This window comes from Zeus faber (assembly GCF_960531495.2).
Source record: "Zeus faber genome assembly, chromosome: 3".
Classification (NCBI taxonomy): Eukaryota; Metazoa; Chordata; class Actinopteri; order Zeiformes; family Zeidae; genus Zeus; species Zeus faber.
The window spans coordinates 17,003,056-17,022,839 of record NC_137190.1 but is presented as its reverse complement, the minus strand read 5'-3'; the positions used below and the strand labels follow the sequence as shown (position 1 = coordinate 17,022,839).

Here is a 19,784-nt window from a genome sequence, read left to right as displayed (position 1 = left end):
GGCCGGTCGTATTATATTCCTCCTGGAGCGACCATTGATGTGCATCCAACTCTGCAAAATCTCAATCAATTTTTGTGGTGAAGGCGAAAGTTGTCAATGTGTGCTGTAGGCACAGCCGCGCCGGAAGGAATTTTGTCAGGATGAGGCTGAGTGTTTAATGACACCTACCATCATAACCAAGTTTTAACATTGTGAAATTGGGTGATATGAAGGAGTAGAAATGTTTGGCAGGTGATGGAACGCAACTCCAGCTTTCACAGATAGTTCCACTACCCTGAGACCTGACATGACACCTGACATCGTTCTGTATTCAGAGAGCAAGTGAATAGTGTTCGAGGATGTGGTGGAGGACGCCTCTGAAAGGAAGAGGTACTGTAAGCGGATACACATTCAGTAGCTGAAGTAAGGGATTGTGGCTGACAGTGGATATAGGTTTTGCAGCCAAATCAACTATGGAATTCCTTTTCGGATTTGGAATTCATTCTCTCATATCAGCTCTGTGTGACACAGCTGAAGAGTCTCGTCAGAGGCTGTGGATGAGGAGAAGACAGATCAGTTGGACCATTATTCCAGTCCAATTGGTGGGTCCCCATCCAAAACTGGGTCGAATGTCCATGTTGTTTGGAAATGGACTTTTCTCAAAAATGTATATAATATATTTTGAAAGTGCCCAGAACAACCTTTTACCTTTTCCCAACCTCATATCAGAAACAACCCACACCATCGTACAGCTGCTGCCATGTTGACTTAAATTAAACACCAAAGCTACAGTAACATTTAGTCATTTACATTTAGCAGACGCTTTCATCCAAAGCGACTTACAATTATTCAAACACCGACGGACACAGCCATCAGGAGCAATTAGGGGTTAAGTGTCTTGCTCAAGGACACTACAGCATGCTAGCAGGAGGAGCCTGGGATCCAACCAGCAACCATTCGATTACGGGACGACCAGCTCTACCTCCTGAGCCACCATCCCCCCAGCACAGCACAGCACAGTTATGTTTGGGTCATGACTTCAGCGTTAAGGACAGATGTGAATCCTGAGTTGAGCACCACTGGATCAGGTGGGGTGGATGGTGGCCACTGAGGAGGCCCCGTGGGTTGAGCTGAGCTCAACCGCTGAGCCCGCCTGAACAGTGATGATGGTGCGGGGCATCATTCAACGAAACCTGGAGGAAAAACAGTTGGCCACTTGATAACCTCATGCACTTGGGCCAACTAAGACACTTGCAGCAGTTTTATGGAGATTGGCACTGCCTGCGGTACTCTCCTGAAGCCGAGGGATGAGTGTGCGGACAAGTTTGTGTTTAGCGGGGTCATGTGTGTAGGTCCCAATTTATCAGCACGAGGGATTTCAAACTACATTCTGTGTATTGTTCGAGGTATCTATCATCTTAAAACCCGGTTTAAAATTCAATTTTCAAGCATTACTTTGCTGCTTTCACAATGCACCATAAATATGGTCATGGATACTATCACCCAAAGAGGTTATTTCATTATAAATACGACAACGCACCTCATAAATCGTACATCCTCATGAAAAATTACGCTCTCGTGCGTTTCTTGGAAAAACAATTGATCATAATTCAACCGGGCTATTCATTCACAATGCCTTCACTCATATTCCCTCCCTCTTGGCATAAAATGGCTTATTCTACCGCCCGCACAGAGCCATTGCAACGCCGTTAACTCCCTATCAATCAGAACGCAGAGGTAAGAGAACTCAGTCTCGAGAAAAGGTGCTTTGGAAAATGTCTTCACGCTTCCACGTATCACACCAAATAGTTCGTGCTTCAGTATGGGAGGCTTTCGTCACTAAAATACATTTTCACCGAATAATACGTAATAATAATAATAATAATTAATAAAAAATAAAATAATAAAATAATAATAATAATAATAAAAATAATAATAATAATAATAATAATAATAATAATAATAATAATAATAAGTAATAATACTAAATAATAATAATAATAATAATAATTATAATAATAATGATAATGAAGAAGAGGAATAATAGTATAACCTACCTTTTGCGCGTGTCGATGGTGGGGTTCTTCTTGATGCTGATGCCGTCCTGCTGCAGGGTCTTCTCCAGAGAGCGCTGAGCATCCCGGATGGGCAGCGACATCATCAGGGTGTCCTGGGTGACGGGCAGGGTCTCCTCATCGCCCCCCTGCCGCCCCAAGTGCTGCTTGGCATAGTCGAAACCCTGCACCGGCTGGGAGGAGTTGGGAGGGAGGGTGGGGAGGTACGGTTCGGGTTTCAACGGTTAAACGTCTTGACCGAGCGCTATCCTGAGATGTGGTGATAGGTATAAAACTAGCTCGGGCTGGAAGATACATCGATATAATATCTATAACCTGATATGAGACTCAATATCGTCTTGGGTTTTAGTTATTATAACACTGCGATTTAGTTAAATGTTGTCTTTAAGGCTGCATTACAGTAAAATTATGCAACTTTCTGAACTCCATAGACTGTTCTAGCTGTTCTAATCAAAGCCATAATTACTAATGATTGTTTCTCAAATATTTATTGTAAATAACTTATGAAAGCACCAATAGTTACCCCCCCCCCAAAAAATATTGTGAATTTATTGATATCGAGAATTAGTCCAAAACAAAATTGCATTTAAATTTTGTCGAAATCTGCCAGCCCTACATCACAAACTAGACAAAAAAAAAACACAACGGTTCTCATTTCAATCCTATAACTGTCACTTACACAGCCATGCTCATTTTCTTTATTTAAATGGGGTTTTTTTTAAACGACCAAAGGAGTTTGGAGCGGAGCTGGGATCTCTGTGCTGCTGGGCTGATAAGCATTACTTTAATTGAAGCCCTTTTCATCCTCTGCCCCAGTTCATGTCAAATAAATGACTCACTGTGGGCAGGCGCAGGATCAGATTGGGGGGAACGTTGTAATGAAGTTAGATGTTAAGAAAGTGCCCCAGTCCAATGATGGAGAGGAGGGGATGAGCCACGCTGGGTCCTCCCCTGTTAGCACCGACTGTCCGCATGATTGGAAAAACCAGGGGGGGGGCTCAAGAGGGTTCATACACACACACACACACACACACACACACACACACACACACACACACACACACACACACACACACACACACACACACACACACACACACACACACACGCGCACACACCCGCACACTTTCTAAAAGATTTAACACTGCTCTCCCCATGGCGTCGTAAATTGTCAGTCACACATCAGTGCCTAGCCACACTCAAGCCTCGTTCGAATCAATATGTGATACATCCTCGACACACACAGATATGCACACGCGCACGCACACACATATGGATGCACACACACACACACACACACACACGCACGCACGCACGCACGCACACACGCACGCACGCATGCACGCAGCAAAGTGTGTTTTGTGGTTGGGGGTTTTCACACAAACTGTTGGCTGGCTTTACGTGCGCTATCTGGATTTCTCAGAAGAGCCCGGTTTGGCCGACACACAGCGGAGCTAATAGGGAGCGGAGCTGGGTCGTTTAACACGGACGGAAAAAACAAAACGCTCCAAAAGACTGAAGAGACTCATCAGCGTATCTGTGTCTATACATTGTTTGCCGTAAAACTATGTAAAATATGGTTGACCAAGGGAATGACCAACGGAACTGGGAAGTGTCGTTGGGCCTCGTTCCTGAGCAGTGCGCCGCACAGATTTGGGCTTAAATCCTGCGTACACTCTATTTAAGCAAAAATTCGGGATTCAACAATAATGTTTGGACTTACTTTAGAAGAAAACGTGTAATTGCCTTGGACCATGGCTACCATGCATTAGAGTCCTGGAAAATTATATTGCCATATGGGCATATTGGTGTCATATGAGAATCACAATTAGTAAAAAAATTGTAAATATAATTAAAATCCTTGGCTACCAATCATAATCCGCCAACTAATATTTATCTTCTTTGCGTATCTTGGTTTTTGTGTGTGTGTGTGTGTTTTTCTGTATGTTTAAGTCTAGGATTCTTAAATGAACTTAAATGAACTGCTGTATGTGCGGTTGGTTAACTTTACACAAACTCCTCATATGGAGGTGAGGTATGATTCACGTTTATCAGCATACGCACGTGTTCAGGAACAAATGCTGCCAGGAACGCAGGCGTCATGAATCCGGTGCTGACTTTGCGTATCCAGCCCTTTTGCACACAAAGTGAGAACGTTTCTACGCACACAATCATTGATGAGGCCCAGTGTGTATCGGTTCATATCTTCGTGGTGTTGATTATGGGATTGCAGGGTACGTAATACAGTACTGAGCACTGATACGGCTTTCGGGCTCCGGCAAAGCAACATAAAGCTCAGTTATCTTAAAGTCATGTGCACGTTGAGATAAGTGTGCGTGCCTTTTTCAATCTTTCTGGCCGACGTCCTCAAACAATCACTTCTTTTCATGTGTTTCTTTATGTTTTCTGCACCGACGTGCATTTGTCCGGTGTCCGTCCGTCCGGCGCTACATTCGCCCACCGAGAAACAGGAGCTTGTAAAAGAAACCTCGGTAAGTGGATCATGATAGTGCTGGTGCACCAACAAAGAAAACGGGTGTCTATTTTCTGGTGGTTGTCTGTGCAGAGATAACATGCCAGCGGGGATACTCACATGCGCGCACACACACACACACACAAAGAGACAAAAAAACACAATTACAGTACATACATTACGCAATACAGAAAGACAGCCGCACGAAAAAAAGGCACTCGACACACACATCTATAGACAAACACAGGCTTTCCCAAATTCAACCTAATCCCGATTTTTGAAGTGTGTGAGGAAAAAAATGCCCAAATCGCCCGTTCCACCGGCAAAACCTCATCGAAGAAAAGCTTCTTAGACAAAGTGGGTCAGGTTAGAGGAACAAATAAACCATTAATCGTGCATATTTAGCTAAAACAGAGTGTTGGGACCCACAGCACGACCCAGTATGCAGCACAGAATAATTTGGGATGTTGCGTGCGGCGCTGCTACAGACGGACCAGCCCCTTCCTCCAGGCAGCCTACCCCCTGCTTCCTGTCTTCATACCTTCATCCCACAGCAGAGGGATACACCAGCATGTGCACATGCCTCGGCTCAATAGGGCAAAGCAAACAGTAAAGTGTAAATCCATAAATCACAGCTTTCCCATACATATCGTGTCTAATAAGCATCTGAAGCACCATCCAAAAATGACCCCCGGCTGAAGTGTATCTCCAGCAAGTTGATTCCTCAGCTATTGATCCAGGAGCAGAGCTCATCGTATCGATCAACAGGATTAGGGACCAGCGTTACGGGATCGCGGGGGCTTTCATCAAAAAACAAAAAACACGTTATTCGGTTTGTGCCGGGCGGATAAGAGAAAATAACATTAGAAATGGGCACCAGCCTCAAAAACCTTCCTAAGGAGCCTCACGACTTAGATCCACGGAGGCTTAGGTGGAGGGTGAGAGGAGCAGTGCGGCTAAAGAAGCATCAAAGGTCGTTCCCTTTAATGGCACTGGTGATCGTTACAACAAGAGGGAACATTGATCAGGCGACGTGTGAACATGTGACCGAATGTGAATTATGTTTGAAGAGATTCCATCAATTATTCTCGCGTCTCTGGTGTAATTGAAAATTGAAATTGATCTCATGTGCACTACCCGATTAAATAAAAGCTTCGGTATGTGTCCACCCCCAAGTCAGCGCCAGACCAGTCCTCAAACGAAACAGATGCTGTAGATAAGTACAAAAACAAGTAGGTAGATAAAGGTAAATACCTGATGGTAATAGCCCACATCTCTCCGATACGCCATCTGAAAGCAAGGGAAACTGTGTCACACGCACATTATTTTTTAAAATGTGTTCCTAAAAAAGGGTAATACAGCAATCATAATAATACAGTAATACAGCACTGTAGTGTTTACGTACTGTAGTGTCTGTGTATATATGTATACATAAACACTAGACATACAAAACAAAGAGATATATGATGACACAAACACAAAAAATATAAATATATAAAAAAGAGGAAAACATATATTAAATGAATAAAAATAAATATGAAAAATATATAACATGTATAAAATATATAAAAATATATAAATTATATTGTTTATTTTATATATATATATTTATACTATACATACAGTGTATATACATACATTTATACTGTGTGTACCTTGGTGCGAGGGTTGAGGTTGCCAATTGAATCAGCTTTAAAATCATTTTTATTCTTCCTGCAGAGCACAGCTGTAATGATGATGATGATGAGCGTTACCACGGCGATGGGCGCCAACACCGCAGCTAAGATCCAAAGGTTATTCGGAGGGTTCTTGACCACGGCTAAAATAAAAAAAAAAGGCAAACACATAATAATCATACATGAGTTGTGTACAGTGTCTGTATGTATAAAATATGTCATTTTTTATGTGTCATGTGTGAAGGAAATAAACGAAACAAAGGTTTTAAAACACTGCGGTGCAAATTCACAAAAGGATTGTGCGGCTTTTGCGGATTACAGAAATACCAGAAAAAGCGAATTCACAAAGCACCCGCAAATGGTGAAATGCACCATTTTCACTACGGCACCGCCTCGCAAATAGCATCTCGGTGCGCCGGTGCTATTTGCGCGGATTTAAATGAGGAATTATTCATACATTCGGTGCAAAATTGGCCCTTCTCTATGCAAATGAGCCACTTTGCAGGTAGCATCCAATTCAAAACACCAGCACTAACAGCCACACGCGGTTAGAGTGACGCTGTCACCGTCTGCAGAGACCAGGTGGTGACTGCGCAAACTAAAATAAAGACAGCGATGCCGATCTGCTCCCTGTGCGGTCAGAGCGTATATACCTGTCAAGTTAAACATTGGGATTTGAAAATAATTGAAATGGGCCGGCGCATAACACATGGAGAGACCCCCAATGGAGTACGCGTCTCACGCAACAGGGATTTTGCTAAGATTTTGCGCAAAATTGGGTATCACGTGTAACGGGGAGACCGTCTCCCCGTGTGTCTGATAGCAAAATCCCCATTGCGCATCCCCGGGGGATGCCGGACTATTTCCATCATCTTCAAATCCCAATGTTGACACATATGCTTATTGATCGCGCAGCAGAGCGGACCGAGGCACCGCTGCCTTTACTTTGCCTCATGGATTGCGATAAGACGCCGCAAAACATTAAGGCCGTGCTTGTGCTGTCATATGATGAGCGAAATATCTTTTGTGAATCGGACGCAAAAACGACTCAGATACCGGCCGCAAGCGATGCGCAATTCGTGGTGCTATGAGCGGCCTGCAATCCATTTCTTTGTGAATTCGCTACTAGGGGTGATTCAGCTCCAGTTAACAGGAAAGTAATGCAATGCCATCTCCCCTTCTCTCTCACTTGACCATTTTTCTCTCTCTCTCTCTCTCTCTCTCTCTCGCTCTCTCTCGCTCTCTCTCGCTCTCTCTCTCACTCTCTCTCTCGCTCTCTCTGTCTCGCTCTGCACGGAGCAGAATTGCAGCTCAAACAAACAATGTTCTGCCCGGAGCGTTTCGGGCAGAGATTAGGATGGAAATACATTTTTCCCTCTCCTTCCTGTTACTCTCGCCCCAGACACCATCTGCTTTTTTGCTCCTTATCGAACGGCTGGGAGTCTTGTATTCTGTCCACCTGTCTGTCTATCTTTGGGTATCGATTGGAAGCGCGGCACTGGGGCATACGTTCGGCCTGCAGCTGGACGAAGTATCCCAGCGTGAGCGCCATGGTCTGGGAGTCCAGCGTGTTCAGCAGCTTGGCGGCCGACGTGCCGGCGAGAGCGACGCCGTTCAGCTGCACGTAGTAGGTCATCTCCGTCGGGCTCTTCATGCCCGTCAGCCTCCGGATGCCGACCATCTGACAGAGGAACAACAGGGTTTTTATAGGATGTGTAATTCACTTGTTAGGGACCGCGTGCTGGGGGAAAAGCCATTTGAGAAATCACCCGATTGCCACAGAGAGAGTGTTAACTAATCTGTTGGTAAAACATTAAATTTGGAGTTTGTTTTCCCAGGCAATTTGCAGAGGAAAAGCATCAAATATCCCTAATTATCTGCGCCTGGCTTTGCAGAAAGAAGTTTTGTCATTTTGTTCAGTTTTAATCCTAATCTGAGTTTATTAAGAAACAGTCTGATTTCATGATTATCTTGCTGTATCTATTAGAGCAGGGGCTCTCAATATGGGGTCCATGGACCCTCCCAGGGGCCCGTCAGGAGGTCACACACCATGAGAGAATTAATAATGATGGCTGTTGTTGTAGTTTCACTGTATGTCCCAAACTATAGCGTAGACAGGTACAATATACCATGTACAGTATAAAAATAAGATCGAGGGCCTGGAGACAAAACCTTATCAAATGTGGTCTGTGGCCGAAGGTGGATCAAAATTGAGGCTACTCGATATGAAAAATATTGAGAATCCAAGCACTAGATGAACAAACACGGGCAGGTGCATGGGCATTCAGGTTAAAACATAAATCTAAATCATGTAAAGAACATTGGAATCCCCAAAACACTGTGGCTCACCTGCACGGTGTAACTGCCCACTGTGGTGGCCCTCCTGAAGCGAGTGCCCTGCTGGCCGGCCACCACAAACAGCTCCGCCAGCCGCAGCTCCATTAGGCTGGCAAAGCTCTGGTAATGTCCCTCCAGGCTGGAGTTATCCACATCCTGGATCACTGCAGAGAGATGGAGATAAACAAATAAAAAAACAAGGAAAATGACCAGGTGAATGAGCAATTTAAAAATACAAAGGTAAAATGTGCAGTGTAGTGCCATGGGTACACAGGAATGCTGTGGTATTAAACTGGTCAAATATCACTATTATATTACAAAATGGTAACAAAACATCTGTGGTGTGATTTAGGCAGCCACAACTGTCTTGGGTCGAGTTAATTGCCAGGGCTGTGCACCTGTTGCTTGTCAGAGCAATCGATGAGCATGGGTTGAATCACCCATCCCCATAGACATGGAAGGGAGCATTTGTCATGACCCAATTCCATCTGCTCCTGGTGTATTACATCGTGCCAATAAAAAAGTTTGTCCTACTCATCCTGAATATCATTGCTCATCTCTTACCAATGGTAGTAAGTGAACAGTCGGTTCCTGAAGTTTATGTGTAGGAAGCAGGAAAAACAGGCAAGCATTAGGATCTGAGCGGTCTTTGACAATGGCAAAATTGTGATGGCTAGACGGCTGGGTCAGAGCATCTCCAAAACAGCAGGTCTTGTGGTGTGTTCCCAGTATGCAGTGGTGAGTACCGAGCAAAAGTGGTCCAAGGAAGGACAACTGGTGAACTGGCAACAGGCTCATGGGCACCAATGGGCTCAATGATGTGCGTGGGAAGTGAAGTCTAGCCCGTCTGGTGCAATCCTACAAAAGAGCAACTGAAGCACAAACTGCTGAAAAAGATGATGATAGAAAGGTGTCACACAGTGCATCACAGCTTGCTGCGAATGGAGCTGCGTAGCCACAGACCGAGTCAGAGAGTCCATGCTGTACACCGCCAGAGCGCCTACAATGTGCAGGTGAGTATCAGAACCATGGAGCAATGGAGGAAGGCGGCCTGGTCTGATGAATCACGTTTTCTTTTACATCATGTGGATCGCCGGGGTTAGGGTCTGATCCGATCTGTGGGATGTTCTGGAACAACAAGCCCGATCCATGGTGAACCCACCTCACAACGTCCAGGATTTATAGGATCGGCTGCTAACGTCTTGGTGCCAGATACCACAGGACACCTTCAGCTATTTTGGCGGCACAAGGGGGAACTACACAATATAAGTAGTTATGAGTGGTGTTATTAATGTTGTGGCTAATTGGTGTACATATAACAACATGTCACCAAAATATGCTGTCAAAAGCTTTGAGTATATATGCGTGAACTCAAGTCAGAGAAGCGTCACATATTGGAAAGGTGGAAAATCTGGGTTCGGAAAATAGAATTCAACTCCAGAATTTGGAGGATTTGACTTATTAGCCTGCCTCAAGCCGGTAATCCAACTAAGGTTCAGTGCAGGGCTGGAGCAAGAAAACGGCAGGACTTTTACTTTCTGGACCTGGAAATTTCCACCTCTTAGTATTATTGCTTTATTACTTAAATGTAATTGTTTTGCTTTTAGACTACTTGTTGTATGTATATATCGTGAATTTGATGTTTATTTTCCTGCTTCTGGACTTTATGTTTCCCCGTTGAGCTGCTGCAAAGCCTGAACTTCCCCTTCAGTGCATCAATAAAATACCATTTTATCTTCTTATCTCAACTCAAACACGGTCCAAATGTGAAAGTAAAAAGAGAGGATGAATCAAAGGAAAATAAACAATTTTATGAAGAAATTCTGAAGATACAGGATCCCAGCTTGTAGGTAGAAGGTTGATAATGCGAAAGAAATCCGGGCAGAAGAAAGAATGAAAAAGAAATGAAGAACAAAGAAGAAAGAATAATCCCATGCCTCCTGGCGCAACCATCCCTGTCCTTGTGCTGGAACAAACCACGTTACTCCTCTGAGTGTGTGTGTGTGTGTGGGTGTGTGTGTGTGTGTGTGTGTGTGCGCGCTGTTGTTTACTTTAATCTCTTTGTCCCCTTAAAAAAATAATTCTCTCCTTGTTCCCGCAAAGAACGTATCCGTGTGGTGCCGAGCGCTTGTTTCGATACGTCGGGGCAGAGAGGAACACAAATCTCCATCGTCCATCGTGTTTGGAGCGACTCGCCCTTGGAGGGATCAGCCACTCATCTTTGGGAGTGCAGCGACACAGGACTTCATTACTATGCGTGTGTGTGCGCGTGTGTGTGTGTGTGTGTGTGTGTGTGTGGTGGAGCAGGTGCATGTGGTGCATAAAATTTCTTTCCATGGTTTAGTCTTTGTTGCGGAAACAATAAGCCTCACTAGGTACAGTATCATGAGAATAATTCCTGTTTTTGTTCTCAAGAATGATATGATTTTGACTCCAAATAGTTACCATCAGCTTGAAAGGAAAAATCTGTTATAGTGTCAAACCGCAAATGTGGTACAAGATACTGCCCTAAGTGTTTCTCATAAATTAAAGATTTTGTGATCTGACTTCCGTCAAGGAGAGCTTAGGTATTTGTTAATACAGTTGATTTCTGTTTTTTAGGTTTATTCTTCATTCTGTTTCTACTGTTTAGGTATTTCAGGTTTATTTTCCATTATCCTGCCATATTTTTTTCAATTGTGCTTTATTCATAGTTCACTGAGCTTTAATTGTATAATTCACTTTTTCACATACTTTATTTTTCATTTTCGATTTTTTTTTAATTTTATGGTTGTTACTGTCAATCCATCTATCTATCTATCTATCTATCTATCTATCTATCTATCTATCTATCTATCTATCTATCTATCATCCATCTATTATATATATAACTGATGAATATTGTCTATTTTACTTGCAGTTAAGAAAAAGAATCACAGTCCTGATTGAGGAGGTTATTATGTATTATATTGAGTATTATGTGATGAAAAATGACAATCAATCAAAAGCTATGAGCTAAAATGAACTTAAAATGCAATCTTCTATAAGTTGGGACAGGAACACATTGACTGTACGACACGATGTCTGTGTGTAAAATCACCTATTTTGAAAGGACCATACCGGCATGAAATTGATTTGCACCCAATTTACGATCCAGCATACATATTTTACATGACCTCTGAGCGCTTTCCTGATGATAACTCACATTTTTTGATTTTCAGCTTTTGGAATTTTAACAATATGGTGAGAAACCTTAAAATGATCTCCAGGTCACATTCTTTTTTCAAAGTTACTATTGGATAGATATTTTACTGTATTTTGCTTTTGTTAATTTGGCGTTTAGCCATTCCACATTTTCGAATGTAATTAACAAATACAACACATTACAGGAAATGAATGTAACATGAGAGAGAGAAGATAATTGAACAGGATTTGGAACCTCTCTCAGGCCAACATGAAAAACATAACCACATGAAAAACATACCTACGTGAAAAACATAATCACATGAAAAACATAATCACATGAAAAACATAACCACATGAAAAGCATAATCACATGAAAAACATCACCACATGAAAAGCATAATCACATGAAAAACATAACCACGTAACCCTTACCTGTGATCACCCAGAAGTCTCTGGTGGCGATGGAGGTGTTCAGATTGTGGTACTCTAGTGCTGAGAGAAAAGAAACATCATTCACATGGAGGATAATAAAATGCTGCTGGATAGATAGATAGATAGACAGATAGATAGATAGATAGATAGATAGATAGATAGATAGATAGATAGATAGATAGACAGATAGACAGATAGACAGATAGATAGATAGATAGATAGATAGATAGACAGATAGACAGATAGATAGATAGATAGATAGATAGATAGATAGATAGATAGATAGACAGATAGATAGATAGATAGATAGATAGATAGATAGATAGACAGATAGACAGATAGATAGATAGATAGATAGATAGATAGATAGATAGATAGATAGATAGACAGATAGACAGATAGATAGATAGATAGATAGATAGATAGATAGATAGACAGATAGACAGATAGATGGATAGATAGATAGATAGATAGATAGATAGATAGATAGATTGATAGATAGATAAATAGACAGATAGATAGATAGATAGATAGATAGATAGATAGATAGATAGATAGATAGATAGATAGATAGATAGTCAGAAGATTAAATTAAGTTATTGTGGCAGTTCCGCCCGCACGCCACCCAAGTGGTGTTTCCAGGGCCCTCCGGCACGGAGACACAGACAGCGATGGGTTGTAGACATCAGTTTATTGTAGAGGGTTGGCCAGTTGGAATTAGCCGGGAGCAGATGGAACGTGTCATGACAGGGCTCCTATCCGGAGTGAGTGTGAAGATGGGGCTTTTAATCTGTTGCTCGTTAGACCAACCACTGAGAAACAGGTATGCAGCCACCCTGACCCAATCACCTAGATCAGGTGTGGCTGCTCAAACCATCCCATCTCCACACCACAGTTATACACTAGAAGTTTTTTAGATTTTTATAGATTTCTTGCTGTTTTTCTTTCTGTCTCTCGTTTCTTTCTTCCTTTTGGGGGTTCTGGGAGCCACTTCACCCCGGTTTGGGATTTGAAATGTCACAACGGTTGTTCTGGTTTTGTTGTGTGTGGTTGCTGTTTGATCAATCCGTAGTTACATACTGTATTCCACTTGAATATCCTCCTTGTCGAGCGGCCCTGATGATTCATCATGAATCAAAATGTGAGTAAGTTGTCCAGAAGAAATGTCATAAAACAAATGAAATTGTCCAAAGTGTCCACAAGTTGAAGAGGATTAAATGAAGTATGAGTCATGATGCTCTAAATTACAACCGTAACATCAAATTTTAATCATCGCAAAACAATCATCACAACATTGTTTTATATAGTACATTACGTTTGGGTCTCCTGACAACCAGAGAGCAGAGTTTTTTTTCTTTTTTTAATCCATATGGGGTAAAGTCTGGCACATCATCCCAAATGCCCACCTACGTGTTCCCCGAAACCGAGACGAAGGGGAGACGCAGTTTCTTTCAGAAGCAAACAGGGTGTAGACTAGAGGAACACGGTACCACCGGGGATGGAGGTGGTGTACTCCCTCCCTCCTGACAGGACAGGGCCTGGGGTGAAGCGAGAATCTCACCCCGCTGTTAATTATTTACAGCGATAATTGGATTTGAAGTGAGGAAGCGAGCCACTGCCAACATACTGTATGCCAGCAGGCGCTCTTATGGAGCATAAAAGTGTAATATCATAATGGCAGAGCTACAACACAAATAGGATGAACTTTGCAACACACTGCCTCTCTCGCTCTCTCTCTTCCCAGGAGCGCCCACTCCCCTCCCTCCATCTCTTCCCCTGTTGATCTCCACCCTGTTGCTATTTTGTCCTTTCTTCTCCACCCGGCGAGCAATTTATCTTCCTTGGGGTGGATGGGGAGAAACCCCGGGTGCTCTGTGGTGTTTAAAATGTGTCGTGTGGAAAGTAGAAAAAGGGTACAAGGCAAATCAGATCAGTCCAAAGAAGGTCTTGACGGGCGTCCTAGGCTCACAGGACGTCAACACAAGGTTGGATTAGAAAAGCCTTTATAAATGCGGCTGAATCTGTGTCCGTCGTTTTCCGTCGGCCTTTCTAAGGGCCATGATCACACTTTTTGGTCAACTCCCCTCCTGTTGATTTCCACGGTGTCCAGGGCGCCAATAAAGAGCTTCTCCGGACCGATTATATTATATAATTGATTATTGATTATTAATTTGCCTACAGTTTCAATTATTACACAAAAAACAAGCTTTAACGTAACTCTTATTGCCATTATCATCACTGGCCTGATTCCTTTGCTCTCCCTGTAAACTTAATGACGCTGCACCACAACTTGTCTAAACGCGACCCTTCAAGCTCCGTGATCTCTAAACCTTTGTTCACTTCATATTCGCTGGGGGAGGTCAGCAGCAGGGAAAGGGAGGGGGGATTGAGGGAGGAAACGGGGTCAGCAGCAGGGACACTGAGGGGGAGGAATGACCGGGGTTCACAGAGAGCATCTACCGTAATGACGGCAATTTGTCCTTGAATAGGAGCGCTAGTATCTACCAGCTACAGGCTTCTAGAGGGGTGCCACGGTCAGGTGACTCACATTGTACACGACGCCATGTTGTCCGTCAAAATGATCGGTTCCCACAAATTCAAACAACCTTTGCGAGACATCGGACTTCACGAGCCACTTCGCACCGCTGGACATCGACGGATACGACCTGAAGCTTCAGGAACTTGACATCAGGGACCCCTACAGGGGGCCGGAATTCATTTTCACAAACCTGAAGGCTGTTGTGTGTATGAGGCTGTAATTACAGTAGATAAATAATAGGTTTTACACCAAGTTCAACAGGATTCAACAGCTTCTGTTTTAAAACTGTCATGCTTTGAAGGGAGGAAATACTGTATAAACACCGCCGAGTTTGGAAAAAAATTGTTAGGTACACTAATGTAGCGAGGGCGGCCGGTGACTAGTAGACTATTGACGAAATTCGACAATCTGACGTCAGCTGCAACGCGTCTATAGATGTTGAGGAACAATGGCGTTCTTTCGGAAATGGCGAGTTTCATCTCCGTTCCCGTTTTCAGGGACACTATTAGGAGCATTCAGGCGCACACCTGCAGACGCTTTGCATGATGTACCCTGCCCTGACGCCCCCATCTCCATTTCTTCCCTTTGTCCGCTGCTCTGTCCACTCCTAGTCACAGCCTCGTTCTCAAGCCCTCTGGCCACCTGTTATGTACTACCTACTCTGTGCTGTCTATTGTGCTGCCATTTGCCTGTTCATGTGGTTTGTTACCTCATATCTTTCTGTTTTTAATCCCAACACCCGTTCCCACAGGAGGTATTTTGCTTGTTGCCGTTATTATAAATAAGAATTTGTTCTTTATTTACTTGCTTGGTTAGATAAAAGTTGATGATAATGATGATGATTCTGCTTTTGTTGAGAGAAAAAATGTCTCCTTTCCAACGTTAATAGAATCTGAGCTGTTAACTCAATTATTATGGTGTTCTGTGTTTGACTCGTCTTTGTTGAAAGAACAGAGTGGATTCTGACTTCCTGACTGTGGGAAGGAAACAGGTCTGAGATGCTACTGGGATTCTCTTCTGTTTCCTTGTTAGACCGACTACGCCTGGAGACGGAAAAGGCTCGGGCTTCGCTTTACCTCTACATCAGATTTCAGAGCGGCTTTGTCATTACTACGGCGGTGGACGTAGGGGAACGGTCACAGACATGCAATCATTTAATGGTTGGAGAATGCTGCTCGTTTTTACAATTCTCCGACTGGCTCAGGAGGACCCTTTCATGTAGTTCATTTCAATCAACCTTGTATTTAGAATATATCTGTTTGAAGCTACAGTCAGCGATGCATATATAAAGGTGGAATAGCATTGTTCCAAAAAATCTAAGCATTTTAAGAACAAAGGGTACTATTTTGTTATTTATCCCAAATTTGCTTTATGTTTTTCAGCCACAATAAAATGGAATAGGCTCTACAATCTGGATGTATAGTTGGATGGATGAATGGATGGATGGATAAATTAATGGATTGAAAATTGGATGAGTAGCTGAATGGATGGATGGTTGGATGGAGGGATGGATTGTTGGATGATTAGTTGGATGGATGGCTGGATGGATGGATGATTAGCTGGATGGATGAATGGATGGATGGCTGGCTGTCTGGCTGGATGGATGGATGATTAGTTGGATGGATGGATGGATTGTTGGATGATTAGTTTGATGGATGGATGGATTGTTGGATGATTAGTTGGATGGATGAATGGATGGATGGATGGATGGCTGTCTGGTTGGATGGATGATTAGTTGGATGGATGGCTGACTGGCTGGCTCGCTGGCTGTCTGTCTGGCTGGTTGGATGGATGGATGGATGAATGATTAGTTGGATGGATGGATGGATGATTAGTTGGATGGATTAATGGATGGATGGCTGGCTGGCTGTCTGGCTGGCCTGATAGATGGATGGATGGATAGATGGATGATGGATGATTAGTTGGATGGATGGATGGATGAATAGATGGATGATGGATGATTAGTTGGATGGATGGATGGATGGATGGATGGATGGGTGGATAGATGGGTGGATGGATGGATGGATGGATGGATGGATGGATGGATGGATTTTATAAGTGAATTAGGTCAATTGCATTTGTGTCTGGACAGCGTTAAGGGACGGCGTTAAGGGAAACCCTGGAGAAGCTGCTCTGGAAGGTGTAGAAGAGCTTGAAGCACTGACGCTGCTTGATTCAATATTGGATTTGGTTTCTCCTTGGTAAACAGCTTGAGATCCTCTGGGAACGAGAAAGCGCGTTGTTGTCTCCGAGGAGAGAAGATGCGATGCAAATGCGAATTTGAACTCACGCTCAGCAATGATGAGAGGTGGGTAGAACAGGTAGTAGCCCACCAGCTCGGCGGTCAGCTGACCCAGAAGGTTGGAGGCCGCGGTGCCGTTAAGGAACACGCTGCCGTTCCTCACGGTGTAGACCAACGACACGGCAGGAGAGCCTGCTACCTGGAAGACACTCAGCAGCTGGGAGGGGCCGGGGCATCACATCGAAACGGGAGAAAAGTCACATTAGGTGCATTGTAATAGCGTGATAATGACTCCAGGAACAGAAACGTTATGTAAGATGAAAGCTGAAAAGCGAGCATTTTGTTGGATTAGCAGACAATTTGGTGACACTAATGAAGTGCAATGCTGAGGAGAACGGCAAGACACGGCGTTTGAAGTTGGATTTTGTCTTTAAATCAAGCGTCCAATTAGCCTTGACAAAGGCTGTATGCTAAACATGGCAGCTCATTCAAAACCTAAAACAACAAACACTGCCTCACCAAACAGATGCACTTCTGAAAAAGCAGCTTTTATTGCAAAATGTAAAAAAAAAAAAAAATCGCACAAAGATGTTTTTGTTGTTTTCTTTGCTTGTGCTTGGCAAACAGCCAACATCACTTATGTAACCCAAGGTAGCAGGAGGCCAAATTGACAGTGAGTCACTCTATTACAATGTAGATATTAACACAATGAACACAAGCGGTGTACCGCGGGCGCCAGTACCTGAACGGACAGTTTGCTGTGGCCGTTGAGCATTTTGGTTTGTGCCTCGGAGAAAACGTTCTCAAGCCTCTGCTCCATCATCTGAGAGAACCTGCAGGAGCGAGGATCGTCTCCCACGCCCACAAACCGCAGCACTGCAACGCCGACGTGGTCAGCGTGAAGACAGGGACACACACAGGTGTATTGTTTTAGATATTTTTTCATAAATCCAAGTGTCACTGTCCTAAATGTTGCCAGCCACGGGTGATGGTTCCTTGTGGCAAAATATTAGCTGTGGATTGCGAGCATGAGTATTGGAAAGGGGAATGTCGCAACAGAACTGATACTTGGGACAGGGTGACCACATTTTGAAACCCCCAAACCGGGACCGTTAAAGTGCACTGCACGCGTGTTATGCACGGTGCTTTTTTGGTTTTCGTTCAATAGGGTAAGGGAGAGGCAGGGGGACGTGCAGCGGAGTCGCCTGTAGGAAGCGCCGGCCCTACACCCACGCGCGCGCGCACGCACACACACACACACACACACACACACACACACACACACACACACACACACACACACACCCATGAAAGCATACAATTCAAAGCGAGCGAGTGGGCGTGTTGATGATGACGCCCACCTCTCCGGTGCATGCTCTTTTCTGCTTGCCTCTATACAGTATATAATAAGCGCTGAAAACAAGTGTAATATTATTAGAATTATTTTAATTGTTCTGAAAACCCGGGACAATTTGGTAGTGAATGTGAAAACCGGTACATTTTAGTGTTTTACACATATCTGTCGGGACTCTGGGAACACCGCTTGAGGCCAGGACAGTCCCGGACAATCCGGGACATCTGGTCACCGTAGTTTGCTACCAAGTTGAAAAAAAAAGAAAAACCAGCAGGAGTTGTGGGTTGAAGTTTTTTGCCTTCCACGGAGATGAACAGCAGATAGAGGCTTTCAAAAAGAGCCGAAAAAGGTGCTGTTGAGGGTTTCAAGCACCCGACATGCTCACATCCTGGTTTTATTGAGAGCTGAAGCAGGTGTCAGTGAGTTTCAACAACTAGCCCTGAAATGTATCATCAAAATGTTCCCATCCTGATGTAATGTCATTAATATATTTTGGCATTGCTGTGTAGCCAACGACTGGAATGGCTAAGTGCTAAATTACCTTTCTTGTCCTCACCGTTCAGTCAAATGACTCAAAATCTAAAGTTAGCCTTTTCAATAGACGATACTCAATTCAAAATGTGATGTAATCTGGTACAAGCCACTTTTGGAATCATCTGATCCCTGCAGAGTAAGGTATCCTGTGAAAAACCGTTGAATTTAAGTATACCGAGCCGTAGGAATACCCTTAGTGCCCTCAGCCTTCCATTTACAGGCCTCATACATGAAGTTCCTAATTACATCCAAGGACTTTCAATCTGCGTCCATTACCCAGCACTATTGTTGCTGAGGAGTTCACAAAATGGTATGCCAACCCCCACCTCACCCAAGGATCCTTAACATCCCAAAAAACACTTATTTATGATCAGTCATTCAACCATTTGAGTAAATACAAGGGCATTTCCAAGAAAAGCAATGCTACATGCTGGTAAATAAACTTTCTGAAGAATTTCAGATTTTGTTTCTCATTCCTGCTTAACACTGCAAATATCTTTACTTCATTATACTTACACGGAGTCAAAAGCCAATCCCAAAAAACGTTCCCTCTATTGCCAGCGTTCATTGTCTTTTGCATGCTGAGGACAATGAATGAGCATTTGTCCAATCTCAGCAATTCAGCAAAATTTGCAGCAGCGACAGCAGCTCTCAATAAAATGATGATTTATTGTTAAGTATTTAAGCGCTTATCCACATGGATATGGAGAGGCTGGTTTTGCATTTGAAAAAGTTATATTGAGGTACTTGGCAGCGTATCCCTGCCTTAAGCCAATAGTTCATATTTATTTATTTATTTAACTCTGAACTGCAAACTATTTCTTTTACTGAGCATTAATTGCAATTATTGTCAAGCTCCTGCAGCTTCCACTAAATGTGATACTATAATTTGCTTCACCTCATAAACACAGCCTCATCATTTAGGGAATCAACCAGCAAGACATAGGTCCTTTATGAATCTTGGGGGAAATCATATTT

General features: G+C 43.3%; 1 protein-coding gene across 1 annotated transcript in view; it reads right to left on the bottom strand.

Annotated features, from left to right (window-relative positions):
* kiaa1549lb (KIAA1549-like b) overlaps nt 1-19,784 on the bottom strand; it is a gene marked incomplete at both ends in the record, with an annotated part of 52,319 nt that overhangs the window by 14,331 nt on the left and 18,204 nt on the right. The window contains 8 exons of the mRNA XM_079997248.1: nt 2,037-2,227; nt 5,782-5,817; nt 6,183-6,346; nt 7,713-7,884; nt 8,553-8,704; nt 12,138-12,197; nt 16,967-17,135; nt 17,661-17,794. Coding sequence (XP_079853374.1) covers nt 2,037-2,227; nt 5,782-5,817; nt 6,183-6,346; nt 7,713-7,884; nt 8,553-8,704; nt 12,138-12,197; nt 16,967-17,135; nt 17,661-17,794 — 1,078 coding nt within the window. The remainder of the gene's footprint in view (nt 1-2,036; nt 2,228-5,781; nt 5,818-6,182; nt 6,347-7,712; nt 7,885-8,552; nt 8,705-12,137; nt 12,198-16,966; nt 17,136-17,660; nt 17,795-19,784) is intronic.